The sequence below is a fragment of the Taurulus bubalis genome (assembly GCF_910589615.1).
Source record: "Taurulus bubalis genome assembly, chromosome: 3".
Lineage (NCBI taxonomy): Eukaryota > Metazoa > Chordata > Actinopteri > Perciformes > Cottidae > Taurulus > Taurulus bubalis.
Genome location: NC_136591.1, coordinates 25015149 through 25040787, shown reverse-complemented (window position 1 = coordinate 25040787; position 25639 = coordinate 25015149). Strand labels below are relative to the sequence as shown.

The window sequence follows — 25639 nt, the reverse complement described above, 5'->3', positions numbered from 1 at the left end:
CACTGTACAATGTACTATACTGAAATCATTAAGGCCTTGAAACCAGTTTGAACAAGGGGCCTCAACAAGGTGGGCTCTCTAACGCATGCATTTATTACTGCAGAAAGTCTTAAGAGTCTTTGTGCCCTCAGAGGCTTTAGGGGCCCAGGACAGTTGTCAACTACCCAGTTAGTAATCCAGCCTTAAATAAAGTGAATGCCATTCTTTACAAAGAAGGACATTAACTTATTTTAATAGTTTAATTTTAGTCTTAATAGGACATAAAGTCTGCAGGTATAAATCTTGTGACGACCCCTCCACTCCATCAGGGGGTTCTTTGTCTTGACAACACGTCACGCTGTGATTACTGGGGGGGGGAGAGAGAGAGAGAGAAGATATGATGTGTGTGCATCTGCGTTTGTTTACAATGATCTATGGCTTTCAGTCAGGTAGTTTCACCATAAGATATAAATTGTCACCAAATGAAAAAAGACACTTTATAAAACTTTTATTTATTTATTAAACACGTAAACATGAATGCCGCTACAGATATTACACAGTGTATAATGAATATTTCATCCCTTACTGTGTACTGCCATGGATTAGAAACCCGTTAATATGCTGCTGTGTAGTAACGTATTTTAATCACAAAGACCTTCTTCCAAAATCACCAAAAAAAACAACTGTATACTGTACATAATCAACTGTAAACTTAAAATACTGACTGGTAAAATTGTTGAATTATTTGTATTCATATAATTTACAAAATGTCATAGATATGTCTTTCAGATATAGTAGGGGCATTCAATTTACACATCAAAATATATATTTCTGAGCAGTGAATTTGTATATGCTCAAAATTGCATTCTCAGATTTAAATTTAGCATTTCATTTTTTAAATAGTTAACACAACATTGTGTCACACTGCAACAGGATGGAGATCATGGCCCTTTGAGGCTTGTATGTGTGTGTGTTTAAAACTTGGCTTCTTTGATGATAGACGGTGCAGCCAGGCTCCCATTAAGGCAGTCGGGAGGTCCCTATCAATCGAAACAGGCTTGTTAATTCAACCGTTTTAGGGAGTCGACACAGAAGTTGTCTCTGTAGATTTGAAGTTGATTGGTGGCCGAGTCTGAGAACTCATCAAAAACAGTAATCTTTGTAGACAGCATTTACACACATCGCTACACACAGTTTGTGCACAAAAAGAAAATCAAGATAACGTTTCTGAAAAGAGCCCAGATGATTTTTTTCACGTTATCTTACCTGTACACATCTACAACTGTTGCTTCAGTTTACTGACAGACACAAGGTGCACAAATTGTATCGATCTTCGCAAAAGAAGAAAATATGGGACCAAAATTATCAATTGTATTGCTGAAGCCGCTTCTGTCTGGCTGGCTGAGGCTGATAGCTAGTCTTGCACCTCTCAAGCGACTTAAGGCACAAAAAGCAACTTCACATGTTGCTCTTCTCATAAGCTTTCAATCCTTAAGGTTTGTTTTCTACCCCGCATCTCACTCAGAAATGTGTCTATATACCAGGACCCTAAAACCGAGGCAGCTAAATTAAAGTCAGCCATAATTCATTTAATCATTTACACCTGTGCTTCACATGTCAAAATGTCTCCTCTCAAAAGGCCATATGGATAGATTCCGAAACAGGACATGAATAAATGGGACTGTAGTTTCAATATGTAGTTTCAAATCCAAGTCTCTGTGTGCCAACATGTAAAAGTCTATTTATACCTATAAAAATCTGAAATCCCACACTTAAAAACAACAACAACAACAAGAGGTGAAGTATTTTTTTTTCCCCTTCGTATTTATATCATTGTTTGAATTGAATTCAGCGTGAGCGTCAGAAACAGCGTGGGAGACGGCAAAGGCAGGTTCAACAGTGGCAGGTGCAAGGCTATGCAGTGGGTGCTGGTGATTACAGACAGTGTGTGCCGATTGCTCGGTGCGCCTACCTTTGTGCATTTGCGTGTCGAGCTAAGATTTGAGGAGATTTTTTTTTGTGGAAGCAGAAAGGTTTATTGATCTGGCTTTGAAGGAAGAGGAGTCTCCGGCCGGGAGATTAGCGCCGCGGTTCCGTAGTCTTGTCCCGTCGTCTGCCCCGCCGCCTAAAACAACAGCTGCCCATCACTTCTCATTCAGTGCTTATAGAGGCACGAGTCTCCAATCCAGGATGAAGTTGCTGCGACAGAATCTGATCTACCAATTTTATAAATCCCTTACTGAACCATGCTTTAATGAATCCCTTCTATATTTTTATTCTACAACTGAGATTCTTGAATTTTAAGTAAAAATCCAGCTTAGATGTATTTCTTAAAGGAATAGTTTAACATTTTGTGAAATATGTTTTATATTTCCAAGTGCAAGTTGATACCACTAAAAAGGGTGAGTTTCCTCGATCTGCACCTCGAAAACACCCATACTTGTGAATTGGTGTTTTGACACCTGGGTATTTGTACAGATTAAACACAAGATATAATATAATTACTGAGCTTCAGGGATGTCGATAGGTGGATTTTATTCTATTTAAAAAGAGGCAGGCTAACCGGTTCCCCCGCTTCTACTCTCTAATGCTAAGCTAATCGTCTGCTGACTTTGCAGCAGCTTAGTATTTTCCAGACAGATACGAATGGTATCAATCATCTCATCTAATTTCTCTCTTTATGAGCATTTCATTTCTTTATTCCTCACTGCATCTGTACCTTAGATGAGAGTGCCGGTCTCCTCATGAGTAACTTCATCACAGACCTTGGAGACTCGCACAGGCATAAATAATGACAATTTTGTCCGTGATCATGTCACCTCCTTAGAGCAGCATTGCAGGTTATTTTTCCAACAATACATTACCAAAGGCTGGCAAGTTATTTAGTGGTGGTGAAAAAGAAAGGCATGCATGAGGAAATAACTAAGCCAGCATGGGTTAAGAACAGTGGGTGAATCACAGGGATAAAAGCACTACTTGCTGGTACTATCCAGACAAATGAAATAATCTTTGAAGATGTTTGTTAGTCAACATAGGTTTTTAACATGCAAGCATGCTCCTCCGTTGTATAAAAAGTAAACAACTGAGAAAAGATGAAAACAGCCCAACGTGCAGCAGAGGCAGTGTAGCAGTATCGGGTCATAGTCACCTATATTTGTATGTTAAATTGGGGCTGGCATGCGGGCCGACTCAAAACAACAAAAATAGGCGCAATAGGGAGCAGTTATTTCTGCAGCAGTACAAGACACTTTGACCTTGACTGCACGCAAACCAATGAACATGCAAACACACAACACATGGGCCTTTTTCTCCAGCAGGGATTTTGACTCGTCACAGTAGAAAAAGCACAGGTTTTACTGATAACATTAATGGTGGCTCTGTCCATTCAAGTGTCGGGTATTATGGGAGAACCCGACAATGAAACTGAAGCAGATAAATGGAATTTAGCAATCATTAATTATATTATTTACACCTGTGCTATTCCTGCCTCGAGCTGTCGAAAGGTCAACGTCATGAAATTATACCACCACCACCATTGTTCCACTTCAGTATCTACAACAAACAAACACACAAACACTGCACAACGCCCGACGTCTCGCTTTCACACTTACTGCTGCTTTGGCCATCAGGTTTGCTTTTTGTCTCCGCAGATCAGACTTAATAAAGCCTACAGAGAAATAGAACAGGTAAAGGCTGCATTAGATAATGAACCAAAAAGTGTATAAAAATGATAAATACAAATGATTTCATAAAGGTGACTGTCCAGGAGGGGGCTCTTGTGCACGGACACTTTGCAGTATACAGTAGTACACCTTGTTGAGAAGACTGTGGAGCAACACATGCAAATCTAAAGAAAATACAGTCCAACACAAAACATGCGTCCTAACTTCCTCTTACACTTTGCATTGAAAAATCATGGAAACCAGCTTAATCATTAACCTCAATTTCTATGAAAGAATGAATAACCTTTGTGACTGAATATATTACAGAGAGCCAGTACTGTACAGTCTGCGGTATTTCAACAAATCATAGAAGTGGAAGTTCAGTTGTGATTGTCTCACAAAGCTGCTCTTTTCCTGATACAACTGGTAAGACGACCACATCAAGAGGTCCACTCATGTCTAAATGCTGAGTAAGTCTGCTGACTTTTGTGAGCAGAAAAATAAAAGAATTCACCAAAATGTCTTACAGTGTTTTTCTAGTGTGCCCAATGTTTCATGCTTCAGTGGCTACTGAATCTTTTAAAAGTTATACATTGCTCATGAACCGCTAAATGGGCCATGCAAAAAGATCTCAGTGGCTTTTTATTGACCGAGGTGGCAACTGAGACATGAAGTCTACATTTAATTTAATCTGGAAACAAAGTGCTGCCGTTTGTTTGTCTTCTGACTGTATGCTAAGTACGTTTCTGAGTGATGCAAAGATCTCCAATACTTTGTCAATGGACAACCAAATGTTTATGGTTTCACCTCCTAACTCGTTTTCTGCTGTGAGCGTTACTAAACAGTCACTTTGAGTGAGGGGGACAGAGGGAGCAATGAAATGCCTGTGGTAACGTTCTTTTTCTGAACTTTAACTTGTTTAAAAAAAAAATAAATAAATAAAAAATCCTAAATCAAACCCACATTCTTGTCAATATTTAACAATATGCATTTGTTAAGTAAGTGTAAAAATAAAGCACATTTCTCATTATGAAACATTCCATCTGTATCGTAGCATTTGACCTTGAACCAGTTTACAGTTACACAGTAATCGTCTTCTGCATTCTTGGAATTCAACATGTTTTCCCACAGGACCGTAGTAAACTAATTACAGAAACAGTGATAAACAAAGAATTCTTCAGCATTGCCGTATGCTTTTACTCTACTACACAGCATATGTTTCACAGTCAGAAAAGGTCTTACCGGTCATTATTGCTCCAATTAGAAGAAAAACACAGAGGAAGATGTTTCCTGCCAGTGTGCCAAAGCCGTCGATGATCTTGCCCTGGCATATGGTGAATATAATTCCAAACACCTGTGCATGCAGAACAAAAAGCAACAGTAAGGAAAACAGCTGGTGCACAGATGCAAGCACTCACACGACACCAGTAAAAGAAAGCAGCAAAACAAATGTTCGCCGAAGCACTTCGGCTCTCCACTTTATCCACAGCAAAGGCCGTTTGAGAAGTGGTGTCAAAATCTTCAGGCATAAATAAAATAAATTCAGGGGAAGCCTGAGTATTATGGAGCCACTTCCTGCAATCAGCTATTCAGCGCCCGTTTCACAGAATTTATTTGTGAATGGTGGTAGTGTCAGAATTCATAAAACAAGAATGATGTTTGTCTGTGTGCAAGGAACAAAATCATCTGCCGACTTTAGCATATTTGACTGCACGGATTCTGCAGACCGTTATTGTGAATTATTTGAGTTTTGAGCTATGTATCGTTTTCATAAATGTACCCAGGTCTCTTTAGAAACCTTCAATGATACAGAGTGACTGTTCAGTGAAAGAAGGCCAATGACTTACTTTGTTCTGTACAACTAGTAAAATCATTTATTCTCACACCAGCTCTGTGGGCTTTTCTGCACTATTATGTTTTCAGTGACCTTGTGTGTCATTGAGCTGCACCTGTGCTGAACAGTTGAGGAGTCCGGATGAGGTTCCCTCTGACTCCGGGTACGTCAGCTCCACTGCAAACTCAAAGCCCAACGGCAGGTAGCCCGTCATAAAGAACCTGGATACACACACAGTAGACATCATTATTAATTAAAAAGAACATGCTGATTTAACCTCTTTTTTTCCGCTAAACCACAACATTTCTGTTACTAATTTGATCCAATTTAAATAATAGAGCCAGTATCTTTGCATGAAAGGGTTACATTACTAGGTGAATGCAAAAAAACACAGGACAGACTTTATCTTTTTTATTTACTAAATGTTAATTCAGTAAGACTAAGCAACTTATCTATGGTTTACACAATGCTGAATATAATGACATTGCCGTACAGGAACAACAGGTCCTTCCACTGAAGTGATGAAAAGTGAAACTAAATGATAAGGTTCTCAGTACATACGTTATTTATTTATTTATATATACATATATATTCTTTGCTAACACAGACATAGATCAATAGTACGTGAGGGTTTCTGTCCATCCAGAGTAAGGGATAAGCTAATGATGCATAGAGAAATAGAAACAAAAACACTTACACTTACTCAGGACAATGCTTGTACACACTGGAAAATAAATGTTAACGTTATTAATTCAATACCAGGAATTGCAGCAGGATTTGTGGAGCTAGCTGGAGTTAATTTAGTGTCCATTAACAATTCAGCTTTTCTTTCCGTTTGAGTTTGACAGTTCAGCCCAAGTCACATGAACAAGGTACAATGGTTGGCATGCATGCCTGGCATTGCAGGCTTGCCCTCACAGAAATGTGGAAGACCAATCGGTACCTCTGAAGCGGTGGAATGATTTCACAACAGCCACATACGGCTGCATGTAAAGGTCCTACTGGCAACAAGATCTGCTTTTAACTATAAAAAGACAAAACATTGTGGATAATTTCCACCTTAAAAAAAAAATGTAATTCATAGTAGCTCTACAACTTTAATTTACTGTGCATTGCACCCACAATACTGTGATGCTTGTAATTGTCCCGTTATTGTTCGTTTTGAATATACATCATGGACCAAGCCCTCACTGGAAAGCAGTTATGATATAAAGTGAATGCACCAGATGCAATGAAGTCAATTCAATTAACTGTTAAAGATGAGTCCACACAGCTGTGGCCTGCATCCACACCTTTTTTCTTATCCCATGAGTAAGAGGCTCATCACCTCTGCTCTATATACGGAGTGTGTGTACGGAGTCAGAGGTTGGGTTGGCACATATCAAGCCACAGATCTCTAAATAAACACGTCTGTAGATTATTGTTATAAATGACATCAGAAATATTGCACTTGTGACAGAAATTATGGAACAGGGTTGCAGTTTTCCTGCAGTTTTCCATTACTGATTTATATTGGTAAACATATAAATATACGGAGCCACCGTATATGAAATGTGCAAATAGTTAGAACTTAAAATGTAATGTTATTAAGGTCACTCCAGCTCTGTCTTACTTATCTGTCTTCCATCTTGACATTTTTTTGGGTGTAAACATTTCTTCATAAATCTGTTTAAAAAGTTTTCTTCATAAATCTGTTTAAAAAATTTTCTGTTTCTCGACTAAACAAATTAAGTGTATAGCAAAAACATCCTGAGATCAAAGTACTTCTACACCTAAAAAAAAAAAATTAATGAAAAAATACCCAAGAGCTCCAGCGGTGATGAAGACCACCCAGAGGTGTCCCATATTGAGGGTTGCGGCGTAGACGATCATCCCCACGAGAGACATGGCGTAGACTGCGAGGGTCGTCTGCCTGGAAAAACACACGAAAGATATACAACAATGAGCACCATAATTCATCATCATGGCCAATTCAGAGTACTGCTGCATTGCACCTCTCCATACAGCAGTAGACAACTGGAGCTTCTCAGGTGATTTAAAAATCTATTCAGATTAAAAGCAGTCTGATTTAACATTACAGCCAGATTCCCTCATTCTTTTTTGACCATTGGTGGCGCTATGGAGCTGTTTTGTGCGTTTGTTTTCGTGCATCCATCCAGGTCTCATGGCGCATCTTAAAACTCACAATATCATCACAGCTACTTACTAATATACGAGACATGTTTGCAGAGAATACACATAAAATTGTCACAAAAACATTAATTCACCTTGAAATAAGTCTTGTTCAGAGTGATCATATATCAAAACTGCATTCTGACATTTGAATGAATGGTAGCACTTTGCTGAATTAAATAAGTAATTACCAGCAATTGAAAGAAAAAACATGTCTCGTCAATTAAGATATTATAAAACTCTTTAAAAAGTGCAGTATAGGATCCCAAAGGATTTGTAATAACATTGAAATGTTAAAAATTAAAATGTATGAACTGCACTTGAGAATAGGCAATCAGCGGGTAATTAAAATATGTGGATTGGACAATAAAGCCAGCTTCCCATCCCCTCTTTAGCAGGACCAAAATCGTGTAAGTTAGATTGACAGAAACCCCCCATAGGGTGGACCCTGCTGTCTCTGCTGTCACCCACGAGGTCGGTCAGTAAGATCACTGTTTGAGCCGCATGTTGCACCTGCATAAGCAGGCAGAGTCCCAACACATAAACACTAAACAAGATCTGCAGCGAGATGAGAAACAGAATAACAATAAACAGAAATAGTTGTCCGTTAGAATCTTGTCAAAAACAACTTTGACTCCCGCTGTGAATATTTTTGAGTCCCAACCCTGGAAACTAAAATGTCCTTAAGGAGGAAAAAATGCTGTTCTTGTATTTTTCCTTCCCGAGATTCGCCTTACTTGTAGGTTTTTGTTTTGTCTAACCAAATGCCACAGATGAGGGAGCCGACCATCCCAGCAATGACAATGGTGAGGCCAATCCTCCCAGCATTCACCTCTTCTCCCTAAAGGGAGAAGGACAATAAGATATAGATTAGTGAACTGATGGACTTACAAGGAAAAGAGAGGTTTGCAAGAAAGCAGACTTAATTTCAAGAGAGTTGAGTTAAATAAAAGATAAGATCATTATTTATTAGTCCCGCAGTGGGTGTGTTTCTACATCACACAGTCAGTCACATTTCTCTATAAAGCCTTCTGATGGAGAGTACAATTAATTCAAAAGCTTCAGGAGGCAACATCATTCCATAAATACATATTTAGAAGCAGCCTGTATTGATACTTCAATAGCGAAAAGTATTTGCAATGCAAAATATAACAGCTGAACCAGCTTTTCAAGTCCTGAAATGTCAAACTGTGGGAGGTGTAATGAGGATTTTGGGTAATACAGAACATAGTAATACAGAAGAGGCACTATACTTTATGTGTCCCCACATACAGACGCAGTAGGCAGGACTTACTGGGTAATGCTCGATGATCATGCGGTTCAGCAGGGTGCCAACAGCGTAGAAACATCCCACATTCAAACCTGCGAGTTGGGAAATAATGTCAAACAAAGTCTGTACACTGTGACCCACAGGACAAAACATCTTTCATAACATTGACGTTAAGGAATCATTGAGGGAAATACTCTAAAGTGAGCAGTGGAAGGGTTTGGCTTCTAATCAGGCTGGTTTCCAAAACAGAGAGCCGTCCCAAACCAAGGATTTCTATAAAAGGACACAACGGCACTGAGTGTTTTAATCCTTGAACAAACAAACGTCTTAGATAACGTCTGCAACTCAGACATAAACTGCACAGAAATAACATTCCCCTACATAAAGAAGCACATGCAAATATGACTGAATTAGTTACTTGACTAAAACAAGATATTCAGGATCAGCAGCTCCAGCAACAGGTGGAGCTACAGCCAACAGGACGGAGTGACACTCACAGGTACAAACGATACGACCAAACCAACAGGTTACTGAGGGTCGACAGAGGAATCCTAAAAAAACACTGAACTGTCTATGTGATGCCTGAACTGCATAGTGATCATAAAAAGATCATGTGCAAAAAGTCAGCAGGACAGAGAGACAGATACATGCACTAACAACACACTAATAATAGTCACGCGAGTTGTGTCACATGACGTCAGAAAGTGCTTCCTGAAACAGCTCACAGCTGTTCGACTTAATCGCAGAGACTTGACGAGCTTGAAATAAACTAATTTCATAACTCGGAGATCTTCACCTTCATAAAATGTTTCATCTTTAGGTCACATCGACCATTTGTTAAACATTGTCAGACTATAAGCAAACTTTGTACCTCCCCAGGACACACACACACACACACACACACACACACACACACACACACACACACACACACACACACACACACACACACACACACACACACACACACACACACACACACACACATTCGATAAATGTGTTGTTAAAAGAGCGTGTTGGGGCTTTTCTTGATAATCAGTTAAGGGTTTAACTATGGAATGTCATTTCATTTAAGATGAATTCAATAAATCCTGAAATAAATAAGGCAATAAATATATAATATAAGTATATCAATGAGTCATTGTAGTTTAATATATAACTAGGTCTTTGTTTAAAAAAGGAAATTTACAAAGGACTCATTTATTTATTTCAGGATATATATATATTTTATAATTCCAACTTTATTTATTACAGGAACTTGTATTTCCTTATGCCACATTTATTTCACAGCTCATTTTACTTCCATCATTATCTTCAAATTAATGGGATGTGGTTATCTCATTAATTCAGATCAAAGTACAATAATTAGTTTACTGTTTTGGTTCCCTCTCAAAGTCTCACTTTCAGATGAAAAAGCTCTAAAGACACAAACAAATTACTCTGCCATTACTGGAGATGGGTGAGGACTGACCGTAAGTGATGATGAGGAGGATGAAGGGCCTGTTTCGGAGCAGCCTCCGAATAGAGGCCATGTAGGAGTAGTGCTCTGGTGGGATGCTACGAGCTGTGGCCTGGGCCTGAGTCGGAGGGATTTTGGGACGCTCCTGGAAGACTGACATGCGGAGAAATCAATGTTTAATGCAGTGAACTTACAGAACAGCAGCTGCAAACTCTACTCACACATATAAAATACAACGCAGGTTACAAGTGAACACAGAGATCAGCCATGAACAAACTGATGTTCAGAATACTATTCAATTTATACAGCTATATATGTCCTGTTATTTTTTTATATGCAGAAAATGTGCATAAAGAGCTATACAATACATGCTGTATATTTCACTCACTCAATTTCTTTTTACTTTGAAGCCACTAAAAGAGCAAATTCTAAAAGGGTATTATTGTGTGCATTAAGGTTACTGTTGGACATCCCGTTTCTCCACTTGACAAAAGGAATGAAGGGTACATACTTCATAAAAGGTAGGAGGGACAAGGAGTCCAGGTGAGACATGGAACAGGACACAGCTAGATAAGTCCACACACATACACGCTCAACACAACATCCTTTGCGGTCACAACTGTGGCGTGACCGTTTCCATTTCTGCTGCCCTCAGTGCATCAGGAGGAAATACAGCTGTCCGTCTTTGTGGTTTCTTGGCGCTGAACCAGCAGTTTCCAAATCAGACATGAGTTTGTGTTCTGTAACCAGGTCTCACTAATCCTGTGAGACAAACCGACTCTTTGAGCTATTAATAATCTCAGCTACATTTTACTGCATGTCGTAATTAAAAAGAAGTGCATGGAAATGTAATTATGTTCAAATACTTGTGCATGCACATCTTTTCCTTGCCACCCTGCGGGAGATTCCCCTTATTCAGTCAGCCAGATCTCCTCATATAGTCTCTAAATGCAGACTTTCTCTGTTGTGAACTTTGGCTGACAATTTGTTTAGAGGAAGGCAGCGGCCAAACTCCTCTCTCCTCGCTTTGCACACACTTTATGCAAATCTCTGTATCCTGGGACTTTGTCTGCCCTGCTGACTCACAGGCTTGTTGCAGGGCTACAGATGGCCCTGCCAGCAGGACAACCCTCACACATGGCATCTTGCATGCATGCGTGAGGGTGTGCGAGTATATGCGTCATATCATGAAACCACTGTGGCCGGCTGGTGAGAATTATCTCACTGGAGTAACTAAAAGAAGCAGAAGTCACATCCATTGCCTAATAGGATCCCATCACATGACCCCAACGTGGGTGAATTTAAAATATCCATCCTTCTTTCTCCTGAAACGAACACTGACAGTTTGTCTGAATGCTGTACATGGTGCCACTATGGAATGCCTTCACAAGCATGCTTTTGTGTTTCTGAATGCAGAACGCTTACGAGCGTAGCCGCCCTCCCCCTGTCCTGACAGGACAACAGCTTTTTCATGAAAGTTGTTCCTCCTCCTACCACCACCCAGCCTACTGTGCTCTGTAGAAGAGTACTACATGCTTACAACCTCCTTTGTAACTTCATTCTGCAGAGACATTTCATAATGTTACATGCATGCCAGATTGTAAAAACAGGATCAAGCATAATTTGAGCACTGCATGTACTTGTTCTAACATTGAATGAAAATTATGCAATTTGTCTGTTTTTAATGGTGTTTTAATGTTTGTTTTTTTAATTATGTGTTATCTGTGTTTTTATATGACTTGTACAATTCAAACTTAGCCAGGACCGGCTTGATTACAAATCTCAATTGATGGGATAATCCTGGTTAAATAATGGTTGTATAAAAATAAACAATATATTATTCTGACTAACCACTTCTGTTATTAATCTCCCTCCCTGTAATTTTTAATAACACACAAACATATTCTGGGAGGATTTTCTACATGCGAGGTGCTAAATACTCAATTAAAAAAATAAACTCTGAGGAAATCATTGGAAAAAGACAAAGAGGGTCAAAATTCGCGCAGATATAAAGAAGACGAGAACTAAGCTTTTTTTTTGCAACTCACATCCTGTTAAGTCACTTCTGTCAAGTCATGGCAGTTCCTTTTACCCCCTAAAAAAAATGTTGTGATCATTTCAGATTTTGTGATCAGATTCTCTATTTTTTATTCTATAACAAAGATATCCTTGACAAAATAATACTCTTGTACTTTTGTGCCTGTTTCCGTGACATTTCTCCTGCTCTTACATACTACGATAGTATCTTTTTGTGACTTTCTCCTTCAGGGAGGGTTTAGTTGTGCAAGTCAGCACTTGTCTTGTCTAGTCTACTGAATGGTGCTTCTTGTCAGAGTGGAAGTGTGCCGTGAATTGAAACCATCATCAGGAGGATCCACTGAATCAGAAAATCCCACTGGACTGAGCGAAAAAGGCCCAGACAATGGACAAGAAGAAGTCTGAGTACCAGTGGCGGCCGGCCAATAGAGGGCCACGGGGCCTGGCCCACCTTGAGCTACCAAAAAAATAAAGAAAAAATAAAAACATTTATAATATTATTAATTATAAAAAACATAATAATATTAATAAATTATACAAATTGTCAGTATTTGTGTTTTTAAGATATGGAATATACCCAATAATATTTTTAAAATAGGATATGCACAAAATATATGCTTTTCCCGCTTATCCTCTCCTCCCGTACATCTCTCAGCTTTCTTGGGCCAAATCGATTTGGCCCAAGAAAGATGGGTCTGATAAGCGGTTTAGCCAATCACTGATTAAAGATACAAATGAGTGACATATTAGACATATCTCATTAGGCCCTGCGGTGTGCGTTCCTGTTCTCATCAGGGCTAGTCTCTCGAGGCACCACCCATTTTTTTTTTTAAACATGACAGCGGCGAGTGCAAGCACTGCTCTTCAAAGGAGACCAAACGTTAACTCGGTATACTCTCTCCTCCAACACCCGTTTGAGAGAAGAACTTTGGCGGAGAAACTACAGGTAAAACACCTGGTCCCAGATCAACCGGACCTCACAATAAGACAACAGACTGGCATGAAAGAGAAGCAGCTTCTGTGGAGACGGCTAAGCTACAACAGCCCAGTTTGGCTAAGTTAGCTGCTGGATGCAGTCGTGCTAACGCCGTATTTTTCTTTCCATGCTTGCTTTTTAAATCAACTGGGACCGATCCAGCATTGACAGCTACGGGAGTAAGGGACATGAAGCACTTGTCGTAAAAATTAAGAAAAGATGAACACCAGGACACATGGATAACTCCTTCAAGCTACTAAGCTAGCATATCAAGTCAACATCACTACCCAGCGGACACAGGACTGCAGTGAAGAAACACAATGAGGTGGATAAAAACGGGCACATCTTATCCATAATAATTGATTTTGTGAAGTTTTGTGGGGCTTTTGAGTTGGCCTTGCATGACGAGACGGAGTCACAAGATTAATTCAAGTTGTAATAACTGTGTATGTTTTAAGGAAATTGCCGTGTGTGTGTGTGATGCTATTAATGCAAACGAGGAGTAAGCAAACATAATTATCGTTTTAGTGCCTTTGTACACAGCTCTTACATTGGTTTTGGGAATGTATCAATACATTTGAAATCATCAGTCAAGTGCAGGACTATCTTTCGGAGGGGTATGCGACATGACATATATGTATTAATATACTGAATTGTATTAATAAGATGTCCTTATGTCAAAGTGTTGGAATAAATGTTAAATATTTAACTGCAAAGTAGTAATGCGTGATACCTTTTTTGCATTGAATCATACAGGGATGTTTGTGGAAATTGATTAGATGGCCCTACCAAAAACAATTGCCACCAGCCACCACTGCTGAGTACGTTTCTGAGGGACTAGATCATATGTGGGGAAGTGGACTGAGGTGATGTCATCTCGCCTCTATCATTTCACAAAATCTAATCTTTGGTTACAAAGTCCAGTAAAATCAGTTTTAAAACAACATTTAAATGCAGTTAATCTAGATTGTATGTAAATGCAAAGTGGAAGTAAGTAAGAAAACACTAGTCTGTAATGTGGACTAAGCCTTCATGCTCAACATGACACAGCTTACCAAAGATAACAAGGATGAAGAGTACGGTCGCCACTGCTGCTGTGATGTAGAACATAATACTGATGTGGTGAGCCAGCTCGTCCAGGTCATCCACGTTAGGCACCAGGATGGGAGGCACAAGGAACCCGATGGCAATACCCAGCTAGAAGACAACCAACACATACAATATGAATTAAAGACACACAGTTCGGAAGTGACCACACATTATTGTTCCATAATATTAAATCAAGGATGCTTTAATGTCACACATTTTCTATATATCCTACATACTGACTGAGTGGTACCACAATATGTATTAAAGAGCAATTGTTGCTGGTTTTGACAACACTTGTATATTTTAGTCATTTCATATTATTTATTGGTTTAAATGTACATTTAATAACTATGACCCAATTTGTCTTGAAAGGTAGCTGGGAGCAGTACGTATTATCTTCAGTATATACTAGTCGTTATATTTTCATTATTAAAATAAATTAACTGATATCTTTTTGAAATAGTCAGTCAACGAAACATACTGCAAGCAACGTTTTGAATATGTGTTGTCTTATAACTACCAAATCAAATGTATTTATGTTTTAACAGTATATTTGCCATGTGAATAATCCAATGCAGAACTTCACAAATGAGAACGTGTTTTTACATTTAAACAGCTAAACAGACAAAGTACAACAAGGAGGTTTCAGCAAACAGTTAACACAATTTTCCCTGGACTCTCGCACCAAGACACTAGCCGTCCTATGTGACTCTTGCATTCAGCGGAGCTGCATACTCTACAGACAGCTGCCTCCTTGTGTGGACCCTGCTTTTAGAGGAGACCGTCAGACCAACCTGGTTTCCCAGAACTCCGATGGAACAAGCCGTAGAAACCTCGTTCTCTCCAAACCACACTGAGGCAAGATAAGAAGGAATACCAAGGAAAAACACTGTAGCTACTGAGCACATAAACTGGCCCAACACTGTGAGCGGGAACATGTTTGGACTGGCACTACCGATTTTAATCCAAGCACCAATGCAGTTAAAGGCTGACCCGATGAAGACAACATCCCGGAGTCCCCTGTTCTCCAGCAGCCACAGGACGGGCACAATGAGAGGAATGTACATGAGCAGATAGATCATAGACAGCCAGTCGATGGCCTGTGAGTCAACGTTGTAGAAGTACATGAATATGTTGCTAATGATGCCGTACTGAAGCCACATGAAGGCATTGCTGCCTGAGACAGCGCTGAAGACAAACAGCATGAGCCAGCGACGGTGGTAAAGTTTGGTCTCAGCCTTGGGGACCAGCTGTATCAAGTCCGTCTGGAAAGTCTCATCCTCTAACCGTGAGCCAATGGAGATGGCTCTGCCCAAAGGTCTTGGAGTCCACTGCATTGACGCAAAGCACGCAGCGGCATTCTTTGCAGCCTTGGACCACGGCCATTCACGACCACAGAGCAGAGCATTTTCATGGTTGTCCTTCAAAGTATTGTTTTGTGGCATTTTAACTGTCCTAAAGTGGGCCCCTGGAGCGTGAGCGGTGAGAGCTGGTGTCCTAACAGCTTGCTGCCCTGTGAGCAAACTGTCTATACACTGTTGGATTCAAGCGTCAGGTGATGTGTATTTGTGTAATGAGGGAGGGTGTGGTCTAAGGAGATCCAAACCCTATGTCAAGGTGTGCATAACTGCAGTTTCTTTTCCTCAGGCAAAATGGGACAAAAAAAAGAGATTTAACTGACTCACAAATTGTAAAAAGTCTGAAACGTTGTTAGGATGGCCATATCAGCTCGACACAGAGGTTTACATGGTAGCCAACCAGGTGATTATTTCACCAACATTAAGACAAACACAGGCCAGTCATGGTGTACCACAGCAGCATGTGGTCCCAGCAGCAATGAACCAAGCTCTATTGCATGAGGGAGCTTTGCTACTGATTAGGACCTTGACCCCACCACAGTAGAGGTAACTCTGCCCCTCCCTTGAACACACATTTACCCCTATCCCCTAATATCAATAATCTGCATGATCTCTATTGGTGCCACACGTCACCATAGAGATCATATAAAGCCCGAAAGAGGGAAATCAACCTTACAAACCCTCCTCAACTAATTATCACGTGGTATCTCCCGGAACCATACATTGGTGCTTAGGCACCCCAGGGACCCTTTTAGATGGAACACCCTGGAGGTACACAAAAGGTAAATTACTTGAACACATTGCATCTTATTTGACTGCACGAAGAAACAGTTTATACTCCAATCATTTGAGTGAAGGGCAATGGAGGGTCTTCATTACAAACGTTTTGTTGCATATAGTATTATTGTAGTTGTTCAACTATAAAATGAATCCTCAAAATTACAACTTGCCTAATAACTGGACACAATAGTTGAAATATGGTTTTCTCAGAGAAGCCAGAGAGCGAGCACAGCTGGAGTTACTATTGTCCTGATCCACAACTCACTGCATGAGACGGCATTGAGCCTCTATACCACATGTCCACATATTGATCAGTCCTGTCATGTAAAGTTAATGTAGGAAATCTTCCAAATTCACTCAGTGTTACATTGTTTATCAATTTATACCTTTTAGTGTTATATCTTTAGAGGCATGGATTACTTTGTTTTATAAACATGTTTTGTTTACATGTTGAAGTGTCCCTTCAACATGTAAACACCTAACCCAGCTGCTACCTGGGCGCCTCTCAGGGCAGCCCACTGCTCCTTAACCAAGGATGGGTCAAATGCAGAGAAGAATTAATAAAGGATTATTTATTTCTACTTTTTCAAACTACATCCAAACACCCAGTTTGTGCTCTGGCTTACACAAAGCTAATTATCCAGCACTAAGCGGTGACTACTGAGTGACATTTTACTGTGAGTTGATGAACTGAAAGTGTTTGTTTGTTATGACTGATGCTCGAGAGCTTACATTAGAAGTGGCACGATGCTGCTCTGCTCCAAGTTTAACCACACTGGCTTTTGGACATACCACATGATTCAGCCCTAGTTTGTTTCCTATCAAAACATGTTCGAAGATTTAAAAAAAAAATGCTTGTATTTGATATCCCTCCAATGTTTTGTCCTTTTCCCAAATCTAGTTGATGGGTTCCCTGGGCCAGGACCAAACATGTGTGGAGTAGCCTTGTCAGAGGACCTGAGGGTCTTAATTAAAGACCGTTCCAGTGTGGTTAAATGAGAGGTTATTACTTTGCTGCCTTCTAACTCCCAGTATGATTTTGGTGATTTACACACATGTGATGTTTGTTTCTAACAGACATCTTGTTTACAGCTGCATTTTTATTAGTTGTATTACCCTTTTTGTGGTTACTATTAGGGTAAGTAGACAAAAGTTTGGCCACCTTTTGGACCAAAGAGAGGTTGTTCTGAGCCTTTTCATCCCTGTGGTCATCACTGACAAATGATAAAAGGCTGTGAATTGGCTATTTAATATAACATGAGCGAAAATGTTTTGTCTTCATCTCTCACTCTTACATTTACAATATCTTCATGAGGTCACTGCATTTAGGTACACACCATTTGTCACTTATTGCATGCTGATTCACTGTATTGCTGCCATTCACTCACATTCTAATCAAGCAACGTTGTGGCTTGGGCCTGTGCGTAATTACGCACATGTTCCAAATTGATGTTGAAACGTCCGCACGATTGGTTAATGGGGCTAATCCATAAAGTGTAATCAGTGATCCAGTGACCTATTTACTGCCTCAGCCTACCTGATTCCCGAAGACTCCGATGGAGCAGGCGGTGGACACCTCCTCTGAACCGAACCACACGGACGCGATCCTCGACGGCATCCCGAGGATGAACACCTGCGCCAAGGAGCAGCAGAACTGTCCTAAGAAGGTGACGGCGAACAGGTTGGGTTTGACGCTGGCCACTTTGATCCATGTGCCCGCACAGTTGAGCGCAGTGGCCACCAGCGCGATGACCCGGAGCCCCTTTTTGTCCAGCAGCCAGGTCACCGGGAAGATGAAGGGAATGTATGTCAGCATGTAGATCATAGACATCCAGTCTATGGTGAACGCGTCCACGTTGTAGAACTTCATGAAAATGTTGTTGATGATGCCGTACTGTATCCATTGGAAGGAGTTGCACAGGGAATACGAGCTGAACAGGAGCACGATCATCCAGCGCCGTTTGTACAGGCGGGTGGGTTGCGGCGCGTCGTGGCCGCTCAGCGGACTCGGGTCGTCGGCGCCCTGCTCCGGGTCTCCCGCCTCCAGATTGACGTGGTTCTCCAAGTCCGTCTTGGATTGATCCACGTCCGGCGCAGTGTCATCTAAAGGCAACGCTAGTTCCTCACTCATATTAAAGCAGTCTGCTAAATATACTCATGGAGTATAAACTTTGGGCTCAACTACTGTGTTAAACCACAACAAACTTCACAGAAAGTGGCTGAAATGTCGCCGTGTTGCATGTGTCAATACGTAACTTCCAGCACGTTACGATCTGTTTTCATTTAAAAGAAATTCAAACGAAATCATAGAGGCTGTTTTAAATCTCCAGAATACGTATTTAATCAAGTAGGAAAAGCTCTACAACTCCCAGTTTGAGCAGCATTTCCTCCCCAGTTTGAAGTTAGTTCCGTAGTCAGATGTGCGACTGAAGGCTGTGTGAAAGTTCAATGCGTTACAGTTACAGAGAAATGATAAATATGCTTCCTTGAGGACGAGGCTTCCGTGTGTCCACACGTGTCAGAGCGCCTGCTCTCCACCCGGCTCCACCGCTTTGGGATTGAAACAAATCGGACAAATATGGGCGGAGTTTCAAAAAGTGTTCTTTGTGATATCTCAGCCGCCTGCAACACTGAGATCTTTCTCATTTCCACCTTATAACGGGCTTGAACGTCAGCCAATTCTTCTCAGATATAAACTTCGTCGTGAAATATGTGAAACACCCGCCTTATTAATAATGCAACTACTTCTCATGTTTAAAACCATTGCGCATATCATGTTATATATTTTTGCCCACTTGCCTAATTATTTTGGAATGATTACAACCAGGTGAATGCAACAAAAGCCTCAGTTGTGTTCAAAGACTAAACTTAATTCTTAACTCACTCAGAGCAGGAATGTTTATTTGTGTGCTTTAACTTCATCTGCTGGTGAACAGTGCCATCTAGGGATTCACTCAGAGCAATAACACATGAAGACGTGTTGTCACGTGTCCCCTGTTATCAGCACCAGTGCATACTTCACACACTCTGCTGGCCAGACAAAGACAAACACTGCAGGAAGGCATGAATAACAACCATATGGAGGTCAGATATTATCACCTAAAAGGCTTCACATTTAATAAATATATATTTGGGTCTTGTCCCACATCAGCATTGTCACCAGTACACCAGTCGAGACCTGTTGAATGCCCATTCCTCACTGGACAGAGGTATCTTTTATGGTATACATCGAAGCCTTTTTTTTTTTTTTTTTTTTTTTAGGATCTCGACTTTACATTCTCTTTGTCCACAATCAAATCTGTCAAAATCTCCTGAGCATTATCGATCTACATTTACACTTTAAAACACATTCATAAACACGTGAAAGTAAAACATGGCAAGGTGACAAAAGAGGCTCTCAATGACACTAAACATTTTACAAAAACACCGTACTGCCTGAGTCACCTGAACAAACAGTAGGTTGTTATTTTTCCCCCAATGTAAACATAGACTGGTTGATAACTATACTCATTGAGCCATTTAAGTTCACATACAGATCAGATGAAAGCAAAGAGATGAACACATGCAAAAATAAATAGTTTTGAACACTGCTTGTGACAGCACGGGGTCCGCACTGTCATTGTTTGGCAGACGTACTGGCTGGTCATATTACTGTTCATGTTTTAGAACAAGGATTAACATAAATAGACAGATTTCCAGTCAGTCTTTCTCTCCTTTGAGGTCAGTCGTCAGTTGAAAGCACACCCTCGGCCGCCCTCAGTGCTGGTAGTGTGGCACAGTGATGTGGTGGTAGCTGCTGTGGTGAGGAGGGTAAAGGAGGTCGGGGGTCTGAGGAGCCAGGCCAGTGCACTGGGGTTCATGGCTGCTCAGCACGGAGGACAGATACTTGGCCTCCTCAGTCAGCTGCTTCACCTCCTTCCTCAGGGCAGCGTTCTCCTTCACCAGGTTCTCACTCTCCTGCCAACACACAGGGACAACATGTTTGTTTAGGAGTGACGCAAGCAGGTTTTACTGTGAGGTTAGGAGCACAAAGGACATGAACGCAGTATTATATCCTGTTTCCATACAATTATTAGTTGCATATGTTAATGTTTTAACCACAAATTAAAGTATATTTGACCCCTGGACATGTTACTTTATTTAAATGTATTTGCTGTCTGTCTGTCTTTCGGTTGGTTCACAGCTTCGGTCCAGACTGATTATAGATTAACAGAGCTTGAATCTTAGACTTTGATGATCCCCTGACTTTTAATCTAGCACTATGATGAGGCTGACATTTGTGGTTTTGAGTTAAATATCTCCACAATAACCTCTAGATGGCGTGCCAGTACATTTGGTCTACACATGCACCTTTAGCATAACACGTAACTTTGGTGCTCCTCTGACTAACTTTTCGTCTGGTTCCATCTTCTGGCCAAAGTTTGAATCTGTGCAACATGTTGCTTTATGATGAAATAAATACCTGTAAAACTAATGTCTTTCCAATCAGCTTCAGTACTTTGTGCTCACTAGCAAACATGATCATGCTGGTGAACTTTATAAACTATGAATAATAAGCATTATTAGCATTGCCATTGTATGGATATTAGCGAGCTAGCTTCAGTCCTTGACTCACTACTGTACTGGAGACATGATGTTCAATATGAGTCTATCACATGCAAATTCTGCAAAAACATTTTAATAATTTGCACGCATGCTACTTGAAGACTGAAGAGTAAATACAATTTTTGTAGTCTTTGGAAAATATTTGGCAGTAAAATGGGTCAAAATGTATTTTTGAATTGGTTAAAAGGCTAAAACATTGTGTAGCGGAAATCTTGTCCCCGTCCGGTAATCCCTATTACCACTACTGTTACAGTCTGTGTGTGGGCAATGAGTTTGACGTGTAATGAGTCTTCAGAGGCAGTAACTCCATTTTAAAAGTTTACTCAACAAAAAATAAAGATAAAAGAATCATTCAGTGCTCAACTTGGCACAACGATCAAAAAACTGTCTTGCTCCGCAGACTGATTAACCTCAACTGAGGGATATAGGCTCTGACGTAGTCAGTAACGTAACTTAAAGGAGCATTTCAACACATTTATAAATCACTAAACACATCTTATCAAAGTCTATTATGGCTCTTACACATTGTATTTATGTCCAGTTAGCTTACAACCAGCAGGTTGAAGCCTTTTACACAGCAGACACTTTTACAGTAGCAGGGTAAACACAGTAACTGATTAAATAAATTCATTATTGTTTTATTCTACTGAGTGTATCACAGCCATTCCAGTAAGCCATGATGCACACTCCCAGGACCCTGCGCACCTTAATGGAACAGGGCCATAATTCATGTTATTAATTACACCTGTGGTGACCCTGCAATATTGACACCATGGCACATTGTATATTATTGTTTTGCATTACCAGAAAAACAGAACATAAGTAATAAAAGTATTTCCACTGTCGCAAAGGAACGCGTAACTTTCTGTTACAATTGTTTTCCTTTCCATACAGAAATTAATGAGTTAATAAAAACACATTACAAATCTACAGCATGCCTAACTTTTCCTGAGCTACTTTATTGCAATGTAAAAGTATTTTAAACCGTTTATTAAGTGCATTGTCCTCCAACATCAACCCTATGAATACTGAATGAAACAGAAATTGCCTGCAGCTCACAAAGTACCACAATCTTAAAAGTTAGATGACGAAAGTACATTTTCCAAAAAGTAGAGCAAACTGTGCTTGCGAGAAAAAAAAACTTTTGGTGTGGGAATAGCAGGGGGGGGGGTGAGACCTTCCACTTGGTTAATGAAAAGGTCATCACACCATGGCCGAAAGATTAGAACACTGAGCTGTGGGTCCTTACTGTCACAGCACCTTTGGGCAAACCCCATGTACTTGCGTCACTTAGCTAAATACAGCCCACTGCTATCAGCGCTTTACAAGAAGTGACTGCCTTTTTCTCCCCTCCTGCCCACGGTATAAAATTTACACAGAAGAAGAAAAAATACTACTGAAGAAACAGGAAATAAGCCGCGGTGTCATCGAGAGGGAAAATTCACCTTCCTGTTTATCTAGCGAGACGATGACAGAAAAACCACAAATTCAGTTCTGTGGTCCCCTGGTGCTCTCTGTGACTGACAGACTTGAAAGAGATGATGTTTTACACTTCACATGGGGGTTCTCATGTATTCAAAACTCCTTATCTACTAGCGTGGGTTTTCTGAAGGTCAAACTCTCTTAAGTTTATCGAATTCAAGTTCACAGAAACAGCTGCTGTGAGTGCAATACAACACAAATAAAGTCGGCTTGAACTTGAACGAGGAAGTCCCACAGATATGTGGATAAGTCCTCAGCATGTGATAGCATGTAGAGTTATTGCAGGTTGTAACGGATCCATCAGATAATTGCATCATCAGCTGAGAGGTCATTGTGTTCCTGGAGCTGTTGCAAAAGAAGATCTGAGAAAGTCCGGTGTTCTATTTTGATGTTTTAGTTCAGTAAAAGAGTCATCTTGTTTCAAGTCAAACAAGTAAAAGCTGAAGCGACACCGACTACCAACCGTCACACAGAATTAGCTGTATAAAAAGAATAATGGGGGCAACGGACAAAGTGGCCTTCTGTTGTCACATTCAGCGCTGCAATTTCTGGTGCTGGATTATGCTGCAAAAGTGATTGCCCACACGTGCTAATTTATTCCTTAAGCTTCTTCAAACACTCAGAGCGGCGTCCAAGTGGGCAGCCCGACAGGAGCCATGACACATCGCCACATGGTCAGGTAGCGTTTCGTAAATATAGTGCAAAGCCATTCTCAGAGGCTGTTGATCAATTGATCAGTTGGCAAAAGCCTTACAGGTGCAGAAACATCCAAATGAATGCTGCTCAACATCCTTCAGTATGCACCTATATAGTCATATAGCATCTATGAAATAAGGGTTGTGTATCCAGAGAAATCCTCCACTTTTCCATCTTTGCTTAATATGTGCAATACTTTATCAAGGAACAGTCAACATTGCACTGCTTTTGAGTAAGATATAGTTTAAGAGTATGGTGTATATTGCAAAGAGAAGCCTCCTCACCAAGTGCAGGCTGTCAGCTTTCTGAGTTTGCCTCATCCTGCTCTTCTGAGCAGCGATCCGGTTCTTCTCTCTCCTCATCACCTTCTTTGCATCATCCGATGAGCTCTGATAACACACAAATGTCGACAGTTAACTTGTGTGCAGTAACATAAACATCAAGTGGAAAACTGAGGGAGATGTTCCTGAACCTGAGAAAGTGAAGAGCAGACTGATCGTGTCACTGGCTGTTGCTGTTGTTGGGTTCGTGTGTGAAATGGAGGCGTCGTCTGTTTCAATGACAGTTTGACAGAAGATGGCTAAACTTTACACCTAATGTGAAGAAGGGCAGGGTCGGGGAGAGGCTGAGTCATCGGTTGGGTACAACGCACACCCTGTTTCATGTCCTGAACACTCGATTGTCTTGGTATCGTAATAACTAATCCATTCCAAAATGCAGAGTCAGTTGTACATCAAAGAGATTACTAATTCATTCTCTAACGTCTTCTGAATTGTCCGTTAAAGCCTTTGCTGGAAAAGCCCCAACACAACGGATGCAGCTGGAGATTATTTTATCCACATACAAGTGAGGCTCCCAGCATGTAACTTGTATAAAACATTGTATTTCCACAATGCTAGAGCAAGAGAATGAGCAGCAGTGTGCAAGGGACTGGCACATGTGTAGCAAGTCTCACGTGCAGAGACGCGTACAGTAATCATACAGTGTTTAACACGCTGCTTGTTCCTGACAGCTCTGCAATCTTTCACAGTTTGAGTTACTTGCTAAAACAAAGGAGTCCCACAACTTGGACGAGTGATACATTTTGCAATTCACGAAAGCCTACACTCGAGGCGAGTCATGGCTGCAGCCCATGTGTGCATGTGAAACACTTCTGAGAAACTGTGAAAAAAAAGCCAACGAAGACCGAATAACTAGTCCCTCTTTGAGAGGCTGTGTGGCTGCCCACTAAATATGCATCATACACAGCATCCAATCACACATTTAGAAGAAATACGTAGCGTTTAATTCACAGGATTTGTATTTAATCAATGGATCTTCAGTGTAAATAGGATGTAAACAAGTAAACGGGGTACATTACTGAGAGAGTAGGTGGAAGAGCACACTTACCGGCCTGCTTCCAGGTGATGGGGACTTGTAACTTGTGTCATTGCTGTCAGAGCCCTGAGCCATAGCCAACCGCGGCGACTGAAACCGTGTGTCTTTGTCCACTTCTGCTTTGTATTCTTTAGTATGTGTGTGTGTTTTGTGTGTGTGTGTGTGAGAGAGAGAAAGAGAGAGAGACTCTGTGTAGCAGAACGAGTGCTAAGAAGAACTTGGCTTAATGAGTCTATTTCTTCCCTCTTTTCTTTCCCTTTCTGTCACTCCTCCTTCTCTTTCACTCTCTCGCTCGCACTCTCTCGCTTTATCTCTCTCTCCCCCTTTCGCTCTCTCTCTCGTTCTCTGACACACACACACACACACACACACACACACACACACACACTGTGAGACTATCTGTCTGCCTAATTAGCTGTATGTGATGTGGCTTCTGGTAAGAATCTGGGTAAGTTGCATTAGACTGGAAGTCACATGTCTGATGGAAAGTTAAAGGACATAAGGTAATCTTGTAAACTCCAGAAAAATAACATATTTGGGGATTATGTTATAATTTAAATATGAATGTGGTGGATATTACCAGTTTAGTAACTACCTAGCCGACTAAATGTAAAAATAAAAAAAATGTATGTCGAGCTTAATGTTTGGTAGCAGCAGAATCAAAATAAAAGAAACTTTCTAAAAGACCTGATATTGACTTTGCTGAAACTTGTTTTTCATGTGTGATTAAGTGTATTAGACATCATGGGCATTCCCTCTTCCTCTTTTTTTTTTATATGTTTCGAGCAAATTCTCAAGAGGCAGCACATCCTAAAACTCCACATGGATGACTGAGTATTTACACTTTACACTTCATGGTAGTT

General features: G+C 40.6%; 2 protein-coding genes across 2 annotated transcripts; both read right to left on the bottom strand.

The window, feature by feature from the left end:
• Positions 1 to 487: 487 nt before the first annotated feature.
• flvcr2b (FLVCR choline and putative heme transporter 2b) lies at positions 488 to 15923 on the bottom strand (the record flags this gene model as incomplete). The annotated part of the gene is made up of 11 exons (XM_079216051.1): positions 488 to 1019; positions 1952 to 2104; positions 3591 to 3646; positions 4884 to 4995; positions 5591 to 5696; positions 7277 to 7387; positions 8385 to 8488; positions 8942 to 9009; positions 10389 to 10529; positions 14445 to 14586; positions 15273 to 15923. The coding sequence occupies 10 exons, from the start codon at positions 15921 to 15923 to the stop codon at positions 2015 to 2017; spliced, it is 1581 nt and encodes a 526-aa protein (XP_079072177.1). The 3' UTR covers positions 488 to 1019; positions 1952 to 2014.
• Positions 15924 to 20372: 4449 nt separating this feature from the next.
• batf (basic leucine zipper transcription factor, ATF-like) lies at positions 20373 to 24851 on the bottom strand (the record flags this gene model as incomplete). The annotated part of the gene is made up of 3 exons (XM_079215402.1): positions 20373 to 20573; positions 23684 to 23788; positions 24789 to 24851. 3 exons carry the CDS (start codon positions 24849 to 24851, stop codon positions 20373 to 20375), a joined length of 369 nt encoding a protein of 122 aa, XP_079071528.1.
• Between the last annotated feature and the right edge of the window lie 788 nt (positions 24852 to 25639).